Source organism: Mesocricetus auratus, unplaced genomic scaffold, assembly GCF_017639785.1.
Source record: "Mesocricetus auratus isolate SY011 unplaced genomic scaffold, BCM_Maur_2.0 Super-Scaffold_100008, whole genome shotgun sequence".
Classification (NCBI taxonomy): domain Eukaryota; kingdom Metazoa; phylum Chordata; class Mammalia; order Rodentia; family Cricetidae; genus Mesocricetus; species Mesocricetus auratus.
The window spans coordinates 72302046-72323122 of record NW_024429192.1 but is presented as its reverse complement, the minus strand read 5'-3'; the positions used below and the strand labels follow the sequence as shown (position 1 = coordinate 72323122).

The 21077-nt window shown below is 48.4% G+C and overlaps 1 protein-coding gene across 4 annotated transcripts; it reads right to left on the bottom strand.

Moving 5' to 3' along the window:
• Positions 1–311: 311 nt before the first annotated feature.
• Positions 312–21032, bottom strand: Top3b (DNA topoisomerase III beta). 4 transcript variants are annotated; one of them, XM_005077572.4, is made up of 18 exons: positions 20919–21032; positions 14708–14865; positions 13560–13691; positions 13215–13321; positions 11832–11906; positions 10368–10564; positions 9829–9985; positions 9189–9302; positions 7649–7739; positions 6821–6975; positions 6602–6707; positions 5806–5952; positions 5524–5697; positions 3757–3885; positions 3105–3254; positions 2671–2771; positions 1646–1847; positions 312–890 (listed from the first exon to the last, which is right to left on the bottom strand). In XM_005077572.4, exons 2-18 carry the CDS (start codon positions 14775–14777, stop codon positions 409–411), a joined length of 2589 nt encoding a protein of 862 aa, XP_005077629.1. In that variant the 5' UTR covers positions 14778–14865; positions 20919–21032; the 3' UTR covers positions 312–408. The 4 variants fall into 4 exon arrangements, with proteins under 4 accessions (XP_005077629.1, XP_012974189.1, XP_040607063.1 ...); XM_013118735.3 differs by lacking the exon at positions 20919–21032 and adding an exon at positions 20698–20837; XM_040751129.1 differs by lacking the exon at positions 20919–21032 and adding an exon at positions 17248–17360.
• Between the last annotated feature and the right edge of the window lie 45 nt (positions 21033–21077).

Sequence of the window (21077 nt, the reverse complement as noted above, 5' to 3'; positions counted from 1 at the left end):
CTTCAAGACTCCTTTGGGCTGCTGCTGTCCATCTTCCTGCTAACCTTAGACTGCCTACAGCTGGTGTTGTACCCAGCTACACCACTGTACATGTACACACTTGGTATGAGCCACAGACTGTCCCCATGGTCCCGGATGTGGTGGTTTTATTGCTGGCACTGCCATGGTGCAGGCAGAGCAGGCAGGCTACATGTAAACATGCACAGGATGGAAGGGTAAAGGGGAATCCTCACAGGTTCCCACAGATACAGAGCTCCCCCACCCAACCAATCTTCACCAGCAAAAGGCCCCAGGCTTTCTGCTCAAGAGAATACAAAATAAAAAGTGTTTTAATGGTTTCAGTGGCTCAAAGACAACCACCATGATGTGTTTACAGCAAACTGGAGCTGGAGTGGGGAAGACGGGTTGTCATACAAAGTAAGCAGCCAGGGCTGACATCTTGTCTTTTGGGCGCCTGGAGTTGGGCTTTCCAGGAGGCCTCCGGCCCCGGGCACGCCCACGACCCTGCCTCCTTCCAGGACCACCTCTGTGCATGGGGTGGCAGGAGGCTGCATGTTTCAGCTCCACCAGCTCCTGGAAGACGGGATCACAGAAGATGCAGCCTGTGTGCTGTGTCTCGTTGCCAGGAAGGGGAGACTTGGCTTTGTTGAAGTCTACATCAAGCAAGGCAGCCTCACAGGTGTTGCAGGTGTCGGCAGACACCCGTACTCGGTGGGCATTTTCAAAGCAGTGTGCCACCACGTTGCATGTATTGCAGGCCACCTTCCACTTGGGACCCGAGGTGGGGTCCAGAACCAGGACTCCGTTCTCGCACTCCACGCACTGGCCAATGCCCAGCATGCTCAGTGAGTGCTGGCAGGTAGGGTGTGTGCACTCATTACAGCCCATGCCTGAAGGGAGAGGAGGCCAGTGACTTAACCCTGCCCTGATCCCTTAGCTCTGGTGCTTTCAGTGCCAGACTGCGGGGTACTCGCTCTTAACCTGCTTTTGGGGCATCTTGCTCATACTGGCCTGGATTCTAACTGTTACCAGTCCAGCCTCTGCTTATCTAAACATGCTCAGTCCTCAGTGCTCTAAGGGTTCCAGCTGACCCTCATTTTGCTTCTGAAGCTTATTAACGGCTACTCTAGGTTGCCCTCAGATCACCTGGTACTGAGTGTTGCTCTGTAAGCCACTCTGAGGCAGGAAGAGAGCTTCATTATCTTGGCAGTATGAATGCAGACCAAGCCCCTGAGGATTCCGTATAAATGCATGGGTAACAAAGGTGCTGGCTGCCAGTCTGAGATAGGGGATGGTACCACCCGAGAGTGGCTAAGTGTGCTGGGCACTGAGTCCCTCTGGTGGCATGCTCTCCTTAGTCTGGACACACATTCTTTTTTTTCCAGCAAAGAGCACAAAGGAAGACAACAGTAGTGTCTGAGAGTCTAGGGGGCTTTGTTTGTCAGGTTTCATTGTCCCCTGCCCAGATCCTAAGTGAATAAACCTCTTGTTCAATTGTGACCCAGGCATACCCAGACCCCAGCAGTGGCCCAAGTATTTCCGGGGGTTCCTGACTCAGTACTAGTAGGTATAGGTAGGGAAGGACAGGTAAGGGACTCTATTGGAGTCTGGTATGATGCTGGGAACAGTCATGTGACACACTTACCTTTCTTCATGTCTCGGAAGGGTGGGTGGTTATAGCAGTAGGGACATAGTGGGTAGCTCTTGCCCCGGGAGCCTGAGGACCACAGGACCAGTTCAAAGTCATCCAATGGGCACCGCAGCTCTTTGTAGAGCTTGATGGTGCCATTCTGGGGGAGGGTGTAGGTCTCGTCACAGTGGGAGCAGTGTAGGCGGCTTGGCTTGGCCTGTGGGATGGGAACAATGAGAAGGGGTACGAGGGCTGCTTGGTGTGCCTTTTGCCCAAAGTCCTCCCCTTCACAACACGAACAGGTAATGCAGAATACCTAACAAATACACAGAATGTACAATTCAGCAGCAGGCAAGGACCTCTCAACCATTGGTATGAGGCCCAGTTACCCCACCTCCCCTTTCCTCCCTCCCTCTCAAAGGCAGGGATTCTAAAGCCCCAGCAAGGGGCTGGTGGATGGTTCATCAGGTAAAGGTACTTGATGTGAAGCTGAATTTAATCCCTAGAACATTTGATGGAAGGAGAGAACTGACTCCTACAAGTTTTTCTCTGACTTTCACGTGTTGTGGAAAGTGCGCGTGTGTACGCACGCACACACCCACACCCACACACAGAGTAAATGCAAAGACCCGAACTCTTAACAATATTCACGAGAGCAAGAGTAATGATGGCGGGAGGTGGTGGTGCACACCTTTAGTCCCAGCACTTGGAAGACATAGGCAGGTGGATCTCTGTGAGTCTGAGGCCAGCCTGATCTACAGATTGAGTTCCAGGGTGGCCAACATCACACAAAGAAACCCTGTCTCAGGAAAAAAAGAGAGAATTGGTGGCAAGAGTGAATGGATGGGCACCGTGTGTGTAGCCTGGTGGTTTGTTTATGTTGTTACCAGTGCGGATTCAGATCTTTTAATCATTCTGTGTGACAACTATGACAACGAACATAATTTTTTGCAGGACTAATGACAAAGCAAAGGCTTAAGGTGACGTCTGTGCAGGAATACTGTGGCCAGAAGTGGCTACAGTCCTTGGGCTCCACATACCTGGATATACTTCATAAATCGATGGCACTTCCCACAACGTGAGAGAGGCTTGCCCGTGGCAGCCAGGGGTGAAAAGGATACCTCCATCAACTCGTCCATGCCTGAGAACAAGCAGAGCCCAGGAGTCATGTCTCTCCTGTCTTTGGTGGCTTGGAGGGACTGTGTGAGCTGGGTGGGGCTGGGTGGAACAGAGAGGCCAGCATACATGTCAAGCCCAATTGTGGCTGTCAATGATAGACCACGGAGCTGTAGCCCTGTTCATTAGCTTTGTATGTCCCCAATGTGGATGCTGATCAACCTGGACAATAGCTGATGAGGAGGCATCACTGCAGTGACCTGTAGAAGCTCAGAGCCTGGATCTGGGAGTGGGCCTCAGGTGGCTCTGACCTATTGGAATGGCTGCTGATGAGGGGCAGGGAAGAGGCAGGTCTTACCAGCAATAGAATCAACAAAGTAGTGGAATTTTCTCTTGAAGATATCCAGGGTGTGACCCAGGACCTGGTGGTAGTCAGCTTTGCCCTGAGCAATCAGGTTCAACTGCTTTTCTACTGCGCTGCGGATGGTAGGGAGTACCAGCTCTGCATCTATAAACCAGTGGGTAGATGCAGTTGTGAGCATTGGCACCCAGGACCCTGCCACCCCACTGGGCAGGCAAGAACTGCTGTCTTGCTTGACCTAGTCTCCCTAGGTTCCCCCTGGATGCTTGTCTACAGAGTTGGAAGCATCAAGGGCAGCTCCTATCGCCATCAAACTTTCCCTGATTTCCCATCAGAAAAGTTGTGCAGAATGGCCAGATGTGTGTTGTATTCCTCCATCTTCCAAAGAACTGGGGGCACGCTTTAGTGAGCAACTGGTGGGTATCTTAGTGAAGACTCAGGACCCAGGTCTGCTTTGTGGAAGAACCCTCTGTTGGACCCATCATAATCTGTTCATTCATCAAATTCCTGAGTCCCCACAGCATCTTTGTAGTGGGGACTGGGAAAAAGCATTGAGGAGCACAGGGCTGCTGTAGGAGGTGGCAGAGCTACTGCATGGGAAGGAGCCGGGAAGCCCAGCAGGTCACAGGTGATGGGTAGATAGACTCACCAATCTTGTAGTAACCATGCACCAGGACGATGCCAAGGTTGGTGGGTTTGAGCCTGCGGCCACTCTCCACAGTAACATAGTTGCGCTGGCAGATGTTGTTGATGTGCACAGGGATGCTGGCATCAGTCCCTGGAAGGCACAGTATGGCTCTGGGTATCCCCCGGCCACCCAGAAGATGCTCTGGGCGATGCACTCTAGTCTCATCCACCTGTCGGAGGAACCCTGTTTTCTGGCCCTCCCAGACACCCATGGAAGGAGTATCATGTCATAAACTGAAGCTTATTTTGCTCACTGGGTCCAGACTGCTGTTTCCTGTATGACTTCCAGAAGCTATGATGCAGAAAGGTTCCCAAGACAGAGAAAGGGCTGTCTCTGCACTGTGTGGGCACACCTGTGAACCCAAGGACAGTCTTCATTGGTGTTTATTTTAGTTTTATAATTCGAAGACAGAGGCCCAGAGAGTATAAAGGACTATGTTAAGGTCAGAGAGCATTTCCTGAAACTATTACATGCAACTTGACCTTTTCTACCTGGACTGTGACACATACGTTCTCCAGATGTCAGGGCCCAGCTTCTCCCAGACAGAGCTCATGAAGCTACTGCTGAACCAGGTGGCTTTATCCATCTCCTCTCTCCTCTTCTCCCCTTCCTTAGGGCCCTTCACAACACCCAAGGCATGTTTCCCACTCCAGGGGTGCAGCTTCTTTCACCTTGCCCAAGCTTCTTGGCAGAGAAGTGGAAGATAAGGTATTCTGCTGTTCTGCTGCTCAGAGGATGTGAAAAGGGAACTGAACACTGACTGCACACTTGCTAGTGCTGGCAGAGGAGCGTGTATCTTTCCAAGGGTACTCTGAGCAAGTTTACAGGGAACATATTGGCATTGGGGTCGAGGAGCTTTCAGAGGTTCCACGGCTCATGGCCAAGGGTAGGAATTGGCCCTGATCAAGGCAGTTCGCACATGCAAGAGTTCCTGAATGGCTGCTATAGTCAGAGCTTTTTTTTTTTTTTTTAAAGACAGAGTCTCACTCCACAGCCCAGGCTGGCCTTGAACTTGTGGCAATCTTTCTTCCTCAGCTTCCTAAATACTAGGATTACAGATATGAGTCATTACGTCCAGGTAGGTAAGCCTTTTTATACTGCCCATGGACCTTGTTCAACAGCACTGCCTTCACTCACTTTCCTGTTCAGAAGGTCACATAAGAACGCTGTTCACTGTCCCGAACTGAAGTGTATGTTGGTCTCTGGGTCCGTAGCAGTCTCACGTGTGCTACTAATAAGTCATGACTGTGAGAAAGGCTCTGAGCACTTGGCTAGCCCATCATTGGGAACTCGCTGCAGGCTGAGGTTACTGTCAGGACTCACTTTAGGCACCCTGGCCCTGGGGAGAAGCAGAGCAGACCAGAATGCTAAGGTAAGCCTGTCCAGTTAGCTGTGTGTTTTGGGGAGGCTGCTAATCTGTCCCAGGAATCCTTCAGAATTCTGGGCTAACCTTGAGTCTGGTGGGCACTTGTCAGTGTATACTGACCAGTGTATACTGGTCCCTTGGCGCACAAGGCTGTATCACAGTCTTCATATGGAAGGCCAGGTGGAGATGTAGGACCTTGTAAACAGCTTTACAGTGAGTTAGCCTGGAGCCATGGGTCATATACTGGGCTATCTGTTACCACATGCTGAGCCAGGTAGGCGCACAGGGATCACGGGCAGGCTTGCTAGCATCACCTCTTGGCTCAGGCCCTGGGAATGGAAACCCTAGATCTGGGTACCTACCGATGCCGTGCTTCTCCATGAGTGTGATGAGCTCAGCCTCAGTCAGATAGTCTGGTGGACTCGTCTGCTTCTCTAGCATCTTCACCTCGCCCACAGCGAAGGTGTCACCCTTCTGGCATGTGGGTAGACTCTCTTCCAGGGGCACGCTCTGCCAAGGCATGATCTCTGTGAAGCCTAGAGAGATACCACTGCCATTTGAGGTCCCCACCTGGGCCTCCCACCCAGGGATCTCATGCGTCTGTGGAGATGAGAAGAAAGGGACCCCACGGCCTGCCATTTTACCTGGGGAGATGACTGTCTTTCCTGAGCATGTAAAGTGTTCAGGCCCGATCCTGAAGGAGATAGTGCTCTGGAGATACTTGCAGTCATGGCTCACTGTGGCAATGAAGTGTCTGGTAATGTACTCATATAGTCGCCATGCATCACCCCCTGTAAAGAAAGGCTCAGCGTTACCAGGTGCCCTGGACTAACAACAGGGCCTTGGCAAGGGTACCAAGGATGTGCGTATGTTTATGATGCCCGGGATTGAGTAGAGGGCCAGAAGCACATGCCAGGCAAATGCCATACCATTAAACCCCATCCTTAGTCTCAAAGCCTGAGAGGAGGAAAACACAGCAAGGGAAGCTGCCTGGTGACCCTGCCAGTGTCTCCAGTAGACTGCTCTTTCGGCATAGCTGTATGTGGTACTCTTGCTTCTCGCTCAGATCTGCAGCAGCTCCTGGTTCCATTGGCCCTGTTCTCCCTTCTCTACAGGCATTCTTCTGGAACATGGTCATCAGAAGAGCCTTACAGCCTTAGTCTAGGTAGGAGGTACAGTTCACCTTTGAGCTCTGCTACTTTGCCTCATTCCCCAACACCAAGGCTGTCTGTATACTGGCCTCTCCCCAACCAGCTGTGATCACTTCACTTCTGTCTTAGGTGCTTGGTGATTGAGTGCTTCACTAAGCCAGCGACAGGCTGAAAGCAGCCATACTGATAAAAGGCCTGGCCCTGCCCATTGGTGCCATGTAGCAGCTTGCCCTCCACACCCTGGAAGCTTGCAGAGTGTGAACATGTGGGGAAGAGGAGTATCCAATACCTAATTCAGCCTCTGTAGCTGACTTCATAGGTGTGATGGGAGGATGGTCACCAGCATCATGGCCTTTCCGTGGGCGGTTGATGCCTTCTGCTAACAACTGCTTTACCTGAGGGAGGGGAGGCAAAGCAGAGACAAGTCAGGCTGGTCTTGGGTTTGGCCAAAGCATGTCCAGGAGGCCATAGCTGATAGGCTGTGCAAGGTAAGACAAACTCCACTCACCGAGTCTGCCCAGTAAGGGTGGTTGGCCTGCTGTCGCAGAGAACCCTTCAGGTCAAAGTTCTCAGGATAGTGGGTGGTTTCTGTCCGTGGGTAGCTGATGTAGCCCTGTGTGTATAACCTCTCAGCTATCTGCATGGCATGCTGTGGTCCCATACCTGTCAAAAAACAGGGAGGCTCAGGGCTCTGGAAGGTGGCCAGGAGCTCACCCACGGGCTTGGGCGTTTTCCTTCCCCCCAGAAATAGGCCAGCACCTCCTAAGAGGGCAAAAGATGGCTCTCAGTGGGTATCACCAGGGCTCAGAGGTAAAGGCTGGGTGGGCACTGGGCCAGCCTGTCCAAAACTGAGGTCCTGAATCTGGAAAGGTGGATGCAATGGTACCACTTTACAGTGCTCATAGTGGTACTGATGGCAGTCTGAACTCTGGCCTCAGAGCTGGAACTAGGCCTTTGAGTAGCTGATCTTGCTAACTACTCAGTTCTATGGCCCTAGGCTTCTGCATTCTAAGAGGGCTTGTCCTGTTGCTTTCTAACCTGGAAGCTGGCACTTGGCTATTGATCATTTGATGGCATTGTACCAAGGACCAGCTCTGTGAGGATAGACCACCAGTTTCTCAGCCTAACCCTTGTTATAGCTACAGAAGCAGTGCTTAGAGGAGTCCTATTCTAGGACTTACAGAGAATGGACACTCATATGAAACTCAAGATCCCCACCCCCACAGCTTCAAACATCACAGCACGAGAGGTTTTTGGTGTGGGTTAAGATACTGGCTTTGCCCTATGCTGGTCTAAAGATGTCTTTGGGAGGCCTTAGAGAAATGCTTCTACATACCCAGGGCTGAGCTGGCCACACGCAGCATCTCCACAGTGTTCAGAGCAAGTGGTCTCTGCTTGGCCTTTTCTTTCCTGCTTGTAGCCTCCACCTGAGGTTAGGACAGATGGAGGGACATTTGGCAACATGAAGAGGCCAGAACAACTGAAACGTGTGGACAAAGTCTGAACTAGTTCATCTGGTCTTCGGGCTTCTGGGATTCACTTTCCCCAACAGCCTGATAATTGAACTGAGTATTTAGGTAAGGAAAGCAAGGAGGAATAGAAGGGGGAAGAAACAGACATCCTGTTTTTCTTAAGGAAGAAGAAAATGTGGAGGGATGGGGAAGGACTATAGATGTAAATCCCATAGTAGTCAACACAGGCCAAGCCTCAGGGTAGCCTGTGGGCTGTGTTAGGGAAATGGCTGCTGCTGTTTGTGAGTGCTGCCAAGTGGGCCACTTGCAAAACCGTCCTGTTTTTTGAAACAGGGTTTCTCTGTATTGTTTTGGAGGCTGTCCTGGAACACGCTCTGTAGATTAGGCTGGCTTTGAACTCACAGAGATCCGCCTGCCTCTACCTCCCGAGTGCTGGGATTAAAGGCGTGTGCCACCAACGCCAGCTATCTTCCTGTTTTTTTAAGGGAAGCTACAAATCATAATTTCTATGTCAAATCTCACACTTGCTCAACAGTAATCATTCTGAAATTATCTATGGGCCATACTTGTCTGGTGAGCTACCACTTCCCACTCTGGGTAGCATACTCAGAAAAGCAGACTCTTTGTTTTGCCTACTGCAAAAATAATCCAAACAAACCAGCTATTCTCCTGCCTTTACCAACCTCCCATAGACTGGATTCCAGACAACAGACATGGGTGCTGACACTGAGGGTATCTGTGTATGTGGTACTGGAGGTTAGAGTTCCTGGGGGTGGGTTGTGACAGCATTACAATATGAAACAGCTTCCTTCACATGTGATTCAGCAGAGCCTGAGTAAAATGGTATCAGGGCGAGGCTTGGAAAAAAGCAACTAGAATGTGAGTAAAAGAGGCCTGGAAGAGGCTGAGCGATGGTTAGCTGTGACAGCTGTAGGGCCTGGTTCTATACTGTGCCATCAGCCTTCACTGAGCCTCACCATCTTCCTAAGTACCAAGAAGCAGAGCCCTCGCCCCAAGTAAGAAACACCACCATGGAAGTGTGCAAGTTGACTGAATATGAGCTCTTAAACCTATATCCTTCTAGCTGTGTAACCTCAGGCAAGTTCACCAATGTATACAAAGGTCTGTCTGTATCTGGTAGCTTTGGCTACTGTGGAAAAGAAACATCTGTGTGAAATGGAGTTCCGCCAGAGGAGACCTTGCACCTGAGAATGTTGGAGGAGAGGGGAAATTGCCTGGTGGTGGGTGTCTCAGACGTGGACAGCACCTGAGGCAGTGTTTCACAGCTGCGGCACTAGCAGAAGTATGTCAAGAATGGATGTGTGAGTAACCATGCATCTGTCCAAGAAGCATCTGCATTTCACAAAAGAACAGATGTGACAGATGTGGACAGAGAAAGAATACCTGAGCTTCTTTCTCTAGCTTTGTCATGTTTAAAAACATCTGCGCAATCTCCCGGTCAAAAACTCTGACACGGTCCCAGTCCAAAAGGAGAGACTCCTCTTTATTGGTGTGAACCTGTAGGAAGACAAAAGGAAGGCTGGTTTGTCTACAGACATAACTGTTGCGCTGTGGATCCAAAGCTGATGCCCACTCTCCTCACCCACTGAGCATCAGACAGTCCTGCGGAACTAAGCTGTGCTTCTCACTCTATCCCTGCCTCCCTGAAGTACCGTCCCATCCCCACACAGACCCCAGCCCTGGAGACAACCCGAGGAGCACTGCACTACTCTGTTGAAAGCCCTGTCCTCATCCTGTGCTTGGACACTGACTGAATGGCTGACCTATCTTATACCTCCAGAGGGAAATTACTCCTACTTGTCCAAATTTCATGTGTTCAGGTTCAGCCCGGCCCACTGCCCCCTGAAAGCTGGTGCCTCTTCTTCCAGGGCACCAGGAATGATAATTGTTTGGTACCGTAACCCAACCCACGCGTGTGCTCTGAGCCTAGGACCAATGAAGCGCTGATGCTGACTGGTAAAACGCTCAGAGTCTGCACCCCAAACCTACAACAACACAACAGGAATACAAAAGGGACGAGAACCTTGGCCTGGAGAACCCAGTAGGTCTCTGGCTTGAAGGACTGGATTTTATCGTGTCTTTCCACACAGAATCCCAGGGTAGGAGTCTGACATGGTCCAAAGGAGATGAGAGAACTGTCTAAATCTCCATATTTTCCCTGGAAATACTTTGTTTGGAACCTAGAGGGTTGGGGAAGAGAGAAAAATGGCGATCAATAATTCATTCCAGACAAATCTCATGCAAATCTAACTTGAGGGGTACGTGTAGAAAGGGCACGTAAGGAAGACCCTCCTCACTCAGAAGACAGCAAAAGTGACAGAGCCGGAAGTCATCAAACACCAACAGGATGTTCATGCTGTACACACAGGATCGAGTGGGGTAGAGTACACACCAATCATCTGCTTATGAAGCTGTGGCCTCTGTGATATGCATCTGATAAACATGTAATTTTCTTGAGGTTTTAAAAAAAGGCATCTGGCAGCTTATGCGGGCTCTGAGGGCTGCAGGAAAGGCAGTATCCTGGCTAAAGGCACAGTATGTGCACGTGGCAGGAACCAGCACCTGGTGAACGCGCAGCCGATGCGCAGGTCTAGCTCCTGGCGGGCATCCACTGAGAGTGCCTCATTGTGGTCTGGCTCACTCAGGCGGGTCATGGCATTGCAGATGTCCGTGTCAGTGATGGAACTGAACCTGGCCCGGAACACAATCTTCTCACCACTGTGGGCATTATTCATGACAGGCAGAACGGCATCAAGGACCTGGAGGAAGAACACTGGCTGTGGTTAATTCCCACATCCCTGCCTCTCACTCTTTCCCCCCACTGTTGGGCTGGCCCCCTTCCAGGGTTAACTTTCCCCCATCCATATTAGGCCCTCCTATATCCCTTCGTCCTTCTAGACATTTCGGCCTCCGCACAAATCCCTTGCCACCTGGCTGTCTCTCTGGTTGTACACATTTCCAGATAAGACATCTCCCCTCAGCCCAGTTCCTTTCTTAGTGTTGCCTCACAGCTGCTACCCTTTCACTTCTCGTGCTTTTAACCAGACCAACTAGTGAGTGCCAGTGCCAAGCACACTCAGGACCTCGTGGCCCCAAATCCCTTCCCTTTCCTGGGAGTAGAGAGTGCTTGGATGGATAGGCAGACTTTTTACATGACTGGAGAAAAGACAGAGAAGGAAAAGAAGGCCACTTCAGGCTGTGTGTGTGTGTGTGTGTGTGTGTGTGTGTGTGTGTGTAAGGGGGGGGAGGGAAGGAGGAAGGGAGGAAGAGAGACAGACCGAGAGACAGAGAGAGAGAGCACTACGTACTTGGGTTTACAACCATGTGTAACTCCAGTTCTGGGGAATCAGATACTCTTTTCGTACAGCAACTGAAGGTCTGCAACAGGCATGGAGCTAGCCAAACACTGAAAAATCTGAAACTTGTAACCACCCAGAATGGGGCTTAAAAAAAATAAAGATAATGATGATGAAATTAATAATGAATTATTATTGGTGTGTGCATATGCTGTAGTCTAAGTGTAGAGGTCAGAGGACAACTTTCATGTGTTGGCTTTCTCCCACTATGTGGGGTTCTGGGAATTGAACTCAGGTTGTCAGAGTTGGTGGCAAGCACCTTCACCTGATGAGCCATCTTGTTGGCCTTAGTTAATACGTTAAAACAATTTTAAGAAGACTTATTCCACTTTATGAGTGCTTTGCCTATGCGTATGTGCCCCACATGTATGCTTGGTGCCCTGAGAGGTCAAAAAGGGCATCAGATGCCCTGGAACTGGGAGTTACAGATGGTTGTAAACCTGGGTCCTTTGTAAGAGCAACAAATGCTCTTAAGCGCTGAGCCATCTCTCCAGCCCTAGGACTATGCATTTTAAAGTAGCTATGGGTTTTCTGAAATAGAGGGAGTGGGAGAAGACTTTGAAGAGCCACTCTATTCCTACGGTAGCCTCAGGAAGAGTGTAACAAACTCAAGTTAGGAAAGGTGGGAAAAGGTCTAAAGGGGACCAGAGCGGGCCCCACACTCACTCACCTCAAAGCAAATATTCTCGCCTTCCTTGTCACAGTCCAGCCACAGCACAATGTAGTCACAGCCTTTGCCCTCCACCTGCCACAAAGCACATTGTCAATCAGGTCTGTGACAGTCCCCTCTGGGGACAGGAGATGGAACCAGGTACTCTGCTTCCAGTCAGAGGACTGAACCTGGGCTGAGCAAGAGGCTGTCTTAGAACCCAGAAAAGATTTTGGTTAAGAACTATCATATCATTAGATCAAAAAATTATAATTACAATATGATCTGTCCTTCTGCATGTGGTGTGGTGTGTGTACACGGTTGTGCAGGTGTGTAAGCCTGCTGGCAGAAGCCAGAGGACATTGTGGGGTTCTTTGCTCTATCATTCTGTCTTATCCCCTTATGTCAAGGTTTCCCACTGGCCCTGGAGGTGTGTGGCTGGCTAGCAAGCCCCAGCGATCCTCCTGTCTCTGCCCTCCAAGCATTCACCATGGGTGCTGGGATTCAAACTCAGGTCCTCATGTTTGAGAAGCAGGTGCTCTTACCTACTGAGCCATCTCTCCAGCCCCCATGACAGGTACTTAAAAATAGTTTTACTTTTATTATGTGGTCACAAAATACCCTATGTGCTCCATAATTTTCAGAGGGAAATAAAAGATTAAAGTGGTTTTACTGAAGGCTTTATTTTTAATATTTTTCAAGCACATATATAATAAACTTCAATTATACTCAACCCCATTATTTTTTCTTGTCCTCATCCTTTTTCATTACCCCCTTTCTCTCCTACAATATGACCTGAAGGCCCCGACCTAAACAAAGAGCTGAAATGAAACACTTAAACATTAGCAGTGGTTATTTTGGGTCATGTGGCCATATTTTTTTCCTTTTTTAAACTTATCTTTATTTTCCAGTTTTTTAATATGTACACGTTTATTTACTTATTTTTAAAAGATTTATTTATTATGTGTACAGTGTTCTGCTGGTGTGTATTCCTGCACACCAGAAGAGGGCACCAGATCTCATTGTAGATGGTTGTGAACCACCAACCGGGTATTGAACTCGAGACCTCTGGAAGAGCAGCTAGCGTTCTTCTGAGCCATCTCTCCAGCCTGTACATATTTATTTTAAAATTGGGAAAGCCCCTTAATTGAGCCACTATAAAAGCAGATGTCTGATGACTGGGACAGGGAACCAGGCATGGAAGTGCCAGGTGGGCCAGCAGAGAGTACTCATAGAAAGGGTAAAGATGGGCCCAGGGCTGCCAGCAAGAGCCTCAGTATCCAAGATGTGGATGAGGGCACACATACGGTGCAACAGGAACAATGGTACAACAAGACAGCTGCTGCCACCTATGACATGGGAATCTGGGAGGGGTGACTTGGTGAGCTCACACCCCTCACATACCTGCAGGAACTTGACCATGTTCAGCTTGGGGTTAGCTTCCTTTTTCTCTGTTGGAGCTTGGCTGAATAGCTCTGCAGGATCCACCTTATCCCATTTGTTGTACTTTCCTGTAAACCATACCCATGAAGACACTGAATCACACTTCACAGTTCACGAAGGCTCAGCTTCTGCAGTTGTCACAACCCTATGAATACGGCAGGGCGCATCATGCAGAGACGGGTATGGGTAGCTTACCCAGTTGCTAACCACTTCATGACCTGTTGGAAACAGGCTCTAACTGGACCCTGGTCATGCTGTACAGTGCTCCTTTCAATAGGACGGGCAGGAGGAGAGTGGTTATCTTACCCAGAAAATCCAGGGTCATCACATGACCACAGACAGATGTCATCTTGAAGTGGACAGGTTGGCCAGCAAAGGTTCCTGTGTACTTGTGCACTGAACATGCCCCATTCAGCCCTTTGTGTGAGGACATGTTCCCTGGGGAGGCAGAGCACACAGAAAACCGTGAGGCTGAGCTGTAGATGCTGTGGGTCCCTGAGCCAACAATCTGACTCTCAGAGGACAAGAGTCAGCCCACTTCAGTTAACTAGGTACTAGGTGACTTACGCTGCTCAAGGACAAAGGCATCTATGAAAATCTAACAGTGGCTCACACCAGAGTCACATATTGGCTGGGAACTCGAGGCAGAGACTCTTGGATTCTCACTGCATTTCTGTTTTCTCTTTTCAATTTGAATTCTACCTTCATTTATTTAGATCTTAAGGTTATCAGAAACCTCCTAATTATCATATCCTACAATATGTTCCCTCAGCTGAACATTCCTGGTACTTGGAGATAAGATGATGCCTTCTGTACCCCTCTGGAACTTTGGATGTATTCTCAGCTTAACTAGGGGCTCTTCCTTTTCCAACTGTTGGCAAAAAGGAGGTCAAGGTGCATATCTGCCATTGCTGGGTACTCACCCAGCACCCCAGTGCTCTTCCTATTTAGAGGGAAACACCCCCTATGTGATGCCTCAGCGGCAGAGAGGATCCTGGTGGGCAAATCTTTCTCTGCTTTCCTGGCTCTTAGGTTCCTGGCCACTTGTGAGCGATATGAGATATAGAGGATGTAACCATAACTACATCAAGGGTCCAGTAGGCAGCAGTGAGTATCTAGTGGTGCAAAAGCCAAGACTTAGCCTCACTACCTCCTTCCAGGATTGTTTCTTGTGCTTATGCCCAATGCCCCTCACTGGTCTAGCATGCTGACAAACACTGACCTTCTACTTTATTGTTTTTTCTGGAGGTGTCAGCCCTGGTACTCCCTCCACAAGTGGACACAGCATGTCATAGCAGATTTGCTACTGAGGTGTTTCTTAAAAACCTGTCGCTCCTGCCTGAACCTACCATGTGGTGGAGGCACACTTTTGGGAAAAGAAATGCCTTAAAAAGCACGAGTGATTGTGCTTGCAGATTAAAGCAGTCAAGCATCCTAGCATTTTTTTCTCTTACCTCGGGAGAGGATTTTGGCGATGGACTGTGCCAGAGACGGCTTTTCTGCTACCATGAGCACGGTCTTCATTCCTGCTCCAGGCTCTCAGGGCCCACAGACTGTGAAAAAGCTTAGAGACGACTCCTCTGCAGCTCCACACAACTGTCAGAGCTGACTCCTGAAGGAAGAAAAGACAGTGCATTTATCTCAACTCCTCCAGTGCTCAGGGCAGGGAGAGGGTGTGAGCTAGAGGAAGGGTCAAGTGTTGTGGGATGCTTTCTTCCAGGCAGGGTCTAAATGCAGCCAGTAGCTGCTGAGGGAAGCAAAACACTTTCTTCAATGGTGTAGCCACTGGTGATGTGTGCAGGACCCTGTAAATAACCTAGTGAAACTCACTGGGTCATCCACAAGGGGAACATGAAAGTAGAGGGCATCAAGTTGGGAAGAAGGGAATCACAGAGAACGGGGCAGAAAGGGCCATCAGTCATGAATGTAATGAAAATAATTCATGATGAAAATGTCATGATGAAATCCATTAGAAGGTATCATTCACATCTGGTAATGACTGGATTGGCAAGATGGCTAAGTGGATAGAACTTTTCTTTCTTACGTTGGTGCTGGAGATGATACCCAATATGCTAAGGAAGTACTTCACCACTTAGCTGTACTCCAGTCCTAATGAAATCAAATAAATGAAAGCTGGGGACAAGAAAAAGAAAACCCGGGAATACTGGAGAACATCTGGCCTACAACCAACTGCTTAGGCTAAAAAAAGCTGGAGTATGAGTTTGCTGCTAAACTCATACCTAGAAAGATGCTGGAACTATGGACATAGATTCATAGGTTAGGGCAGGGTATGGATGCCAAGCTGTGAACTCCTATCTTAAATGGCAGAGGAATTACTGGTTTCTAGGTCAAGGGAGGCACTTCATCTACCTAGGGATACATGTTGCCCAATGCAGACGGCTAGGCCAGGTCAGGCCCTATGTAGCCTATCATATGGCCTGAGACCCACTAATTGCAGAGTGCAGTCCCCATCAGAACACAGCAAGCTCTTCATATCCAGCCTTACATCTACCTTATTACCCACATCATTTTGCAAGCCACACTCAACAATCAAATTGTAATTTTACCCAATTAAAAAAAACATATTTGGACTAGCAGAGAGGACAGGATTTCCCAAGGAAAGGGAAATAGAGTACATTGTTAGCGAGAGATGAAGAGGAAACTAGAATAGAAGGATTAAATAGGGAAGGGGACAGAAAGATAAAGGAAGGAAAATGAGGAAGGACAACTAATACTAAAAGCCATTTGGGAAACCATATGTAAACTTACTCCTGTTGAATCTTCCTAAAACATAATCATATATGAAAGGAATCTAAATGGTGGAGACAATACTCCAACTAGACATCTTATGCCACCAAGTAAAACCTCCAGTGCCAGGAAATGAGTTACATCTTCTGAGTGGGCCAAAGGGGCTCCCTGGAAGCCCCCAAACTTATCAGGCTGTTGTCAAGGCTATTAAGAGAACACTTAAATATGCCACCAAACATAGAGAAGTTGAGCTGAAGCCCCTACTGACTAGCATTCACGGTATTGCAAAGTACTCTGCATGCTACCAGAGGAAAAAGGTAATTATCAATATCGCTCAGCTACAATCTCTGTGACCTACAACAGAAACTTGCAAGTTATATTGGTACAATAGTGGCGCAAATGTTATGGCTGTAACCAACAACTTCCTGATTGGATTTAAGGCCCATTCCATGAGATGGAACCCATAACCCGACTGTGCTAAAATAGTCAAGAACCTGCTATCAGATAGTTCAGGGGCCCAGGGCAAAATCAAATACTATTGTTCTGCTATAGGACATTCTTCTATATCCAGATTCGGTGCCTTGCTCAGTAGATGAGAACCAACATAGAGACTCACAGTAGGACAATGTGCAGAGAGTGAGACACTTAGATCTAAATGGGATGTCTTTATGAAACCCCTCTCCTCAGGGCTCAGGGAGTCATGTGGAAGAGGCAGAAAGATTTTAAGAGTCAGAGGATTGAAGGGTCCAAGTAAAGTGCTTCTCAGACACAACAGGACTGATGCACACATGGACTCACAGGGACTGTGGCAGCATGCACAAAGTTTAAACCCTAACCCTGACCTCTGCCTACAAGGGCGGCACACTTGCAAACATAAAAACGTTTCTTTTTTTCTGTTTTCTTATAGCTGCTCATATATTTTGCTCACAGTTGCGGTCAAGTGCACTGTTTTCTTATTTTTCGGAACAGTTAAAGAAAATTAGAATTTTGCTGGAGAGATGATTCAACAGTGCGTACTACTCCTGCAAAGGACTAGAGTGTGGCTCCCAGCACCCACTGGGTGGCTCCAGTTTCAGGGGATCTGGTGCTGCCTTTTGGCCTCTATGGGCACTATACTTACATGCACTACCCCCCCCATGTGTACACATTTGCTGCACAATTAATAAGAGACCCAGAAACAGATACTGGGGTTCAAGCTTCAAGCTGAAGACCAGAGAAGCAAAGCAGCCAAGCCAGTAGATCTTACCTCTACCCAGCTGAAATGGCAATCCTGTCTTCACAACTCCTCAGAAGCAAAAGACTCTCAGTTCCTGTCTCTTCCTCCTTATAGTCCGTTCTCCACCCAGCCATATCACTCCAGTTTCCACTTTGTTAGGGCTGGGATTAAAGGTGTGTGATCCCAAGTGCTGGGATCAAAAGCATGAGCTCTGTTTCTCTTTTAGTGTAGCGCTAGGTGGCCTTGAACTCAAGAGAGATCCATCTGCCTTTGTCTCCTGAGTCCTGGGATTAAAGGTGTGTATCATCACTGCCTGGCTTCTATGACCAACTAGCATGACTGCTATCTTGATCGACAGTGGCTTTAATAAATCATAAACAACGTATCACCACACACATACTCGTTTACAAAAGGAAGATGCATCTACATACAGCTCAGAAGCAGTTGCTGGGGAGGGTGTAAGCGTCTGGGAGTGGAGTGGCTCCAACTTGTCACATCCCTTCTGTATTGAAAAATTTTGTGCCATGGATGGATATGACTGATCAAAGAGAACGACGACAACAGACTTTAGAATACCGAGGGCTACAGAGAGCACTGTTCAGAAACAATGAAGATGCCAATGAAAACATCACTAAAGCAGTTTCTGTTTCTACTAATGAGGTTTCTGTTACTCCTTATGATTCATGGAAGTAGCTGAAGTCAAAGTTAGCATGGGCCGTCATAGTCATTGCGGTAGGGCCATAAAGACATAAAACTTACCCCAAATAAAAATTTGCATGTTTTCACCAAATAAACAATCTCAGAGGAAAAAGAGCCAAGCTCTTCAAAAATGTACTTGCTCTGACTCCCTGACCCATTTCCCCATGAAAACCATACTCGCACACCACAGGTCCGTCTCTTCATGGATCATGTCAAGGTTACTATCTTTGGCACTGAAAACACAATGACTGTTTGTTGGAGCAATGAACAAATGTGTGGAACAGCCATGCCTCTGATACCCATTCCGGGCAAGTTTTGGCTTAACCACAGCCAAGGCCCAAAGTGAAATTTAAAGAGACATAAGGACTTCCTCTCTCTCATACAGAAATGCCAGAGGCCAGAAAGGAAAAGTGGAAGCAGGAAGAGGCTGTTCTATGTAGGATTTTGAGTTTCCTGTCTCTTCCAAAGAAAGCACCAGGTACTGGAAGTCCTGCCATTGTTGCTGGGATGGGACATTGCATTATATTGCTGTATAGTGGGAATGTGGGTCATACTGGAGCTGCAGTGGCAGGATGTGGATTTGCCCTGGCCATTTGCTCCAGAGCCTGTACTCTAAGATTTTAAACCTGCTGCCTCTGAGAAAGTCTCTGCTGTACTGCCCTGCAGCACTTACTACCAAGCCTGATGTGGGTTCTACCAGGCTCTTGTATTACAGCTCCTAGAGCATAAGCTACGGGAGAGCAGAGGCTTTCCTTTGCTCACTCTAATGGGAAGTAGTGGTCAGTGAGCAAACACCACTGATGATGTTTGAATACATGAGAAAACTTTACCTGTAACACAAATAAAATGCTTACAGATTCTTAAAATAATAATAAACAAAAATACCCTCCCAAAAAAACCCAAAATAAAAACCAAAGCCAAAACTACTTTAGGCAGGTCATGGTAGGAAGCAGAGGCAGACATATCTCTTAGTGAGTTTGAGGCCAGCCTAGACTATATATTGAGTTCCAGGACAGCTAGGGCTGCAAAGTGAGGCCTCATCACATAAAACAGCACAGGAGCACCTGACTTTAACTATAGAGTACTGCAAACACTTCTGCTCCTACATGCACTTCTCCCATGGTTTCCAGGCTCTGGGAACTCTGTATCTCTACCTCTCATCTGCAATCAGAGATTCTAGGTTACCGAACAGACTGCCAAGTCCCTTCAGACACAAACATTCTGCCTCAGCAGGGATTATGTCATTTATACAGGGAAAGGAATATAACTGGAATTATCCCATCCATCCATCCATCCATCCATCCATCCATCCATCCATCCATCCATCCAGGAAAGGAATTTAAGTTTTCTTACTTTTAGTCCAGAACACTTTCCTTTCCCCAGACCAAATTCTACCTTTTAAAAAAGATCTCTGCAGATGTAATTATGATGAATCTCAAGTCCTCCTTATTCTCTATTAAGGCACATCTTCCATTTTAAAATGAAATCAATGAGAAAACCTGAATTTGATGGCTTATAAGCATCTCTATATACCACAGTCACACCCTGGAATTAGTATTCACTTAAGTTTTTGCTGTGTGTGTGTGTGTGTGTGTGTGTGTGTGTGTGTGTATGTGCAAAGAGTTTGGGCATTGAGACAGAGCCCTGTGTAGCCAAAGCTGGCCTCAAATTCACTATGTAGCCAAGGATGGCTTTGAATTATTGACCTTCTTGCCTTTAACTCCCAAGAGCTGGAGTTGAGCGTATACCAAAATGTCTAGCTAAGATTTTTCTACAGGATCACGTAAATATATAAAGTAGACTCTGTAACATAAACCTGCATGATACACCACGTTTGATCTTGCTTGCCAAGGCTCTGAGACTACAGTTTGCCCTCTTCTGGAGTAAGTAAGTGCTATTTAATTTAGGTGTTGACTGCAAAGAGAGAATAGCAAGACAGTCTGTTTATACCTTGCTAAATCTCACTGGCAATGCCACCATCACTGTGTCCTTTGGGAGACATTGTAGATATGGGCATTTCCTTCTGGGTGTCTTTACGTAGTAGATTTAACTTGAAGAGGAAGCCCGAAAGGGGTCAGCAAAGCATCCAAAGTCTCCAGTGATTCTTAAGCACCTACAGCCCCAGGAAAAGAGGCATACCTCTTAAACCCCTTCTCTGTATCGAGCATGCCACAGCTCTATCTACCAACATCTGTGTAAAATAGGAGTTAAATAAAAAAATTAAAACATTTATTTTATGTGTGTGTACATGTATGGGTGCACACATGCCGCAGGTCACAAGTAGAGGTCAGAGGACAACTTGTGGGACTCAAAGCTTTTTTTTTTTTTTTCACCACGTGGGTTGCAGGGGATTGAAATCCGGCTGTCAAGTTTGGTGGCAAGGGTGCTGAGCCATCTCACTAGCAGAAGTTTTGCAAGCCAGAGTAAATTGTAGTTGGTAACAATTCAGACTAGTGACAAGGAACCTTGGCAAACTTTTTTTTTTGGCTTCTCCAGCTATCAAACCCTGACTGTTCAGGTTTCTCACGTCCGACAAACAAACATGTGAAGAGGAGTCACCGTCTTCCCTTTCACCCATGCATAAGTTGCTGGCCCTCGATTCTAGTTCACGGGTTCACCCAAATTTCCTCCAAGTCAGAGAACGGCCGCGGTCTCAAGAAGGAGCAAGCTCCGGGAGGCAAGCGAGTGGAACCCTCGGCTGCGAACGCCGAGTGCGGGCCTCGGCGGCAGCACGGCTTTCCGGAGCCTGTTTCCCTCCCGTGAATCGGGGAAACACCTCACCTCGGGGCCGCGGGGAGCTCGGTGGGGAAGCCACAGTCGCCCGCTAAGTGCCCGGAACCCCACCGCGGGGGCGGGGCGGGGCGGCGCGGGGAGAAAGCGGCGCGGGGCAGGAACCCTCCCCCGCTCTCCCACCCCGGTCTGCGCTCCCCTTTTATTCCGGAAATGCAAGAGGAAAGCCAGCGTCTTCCGCTTCCTCGGGCAGCCAGCAGCCCACCGCTCACCCGCTGTGTCGCTGCCACTCTCGCTCCGGCCGGGCTCTCCCGGTGGCCACTCGCGAATCCACTTCCGGCTCTGTCCGCTTGTGGCGTCTCCTCTTCTGCTCTCCGATGTCGACATTTCGGTGTCTGCGAGTTCCGAGGCTGCTGAGTTCCGGGTGCCCA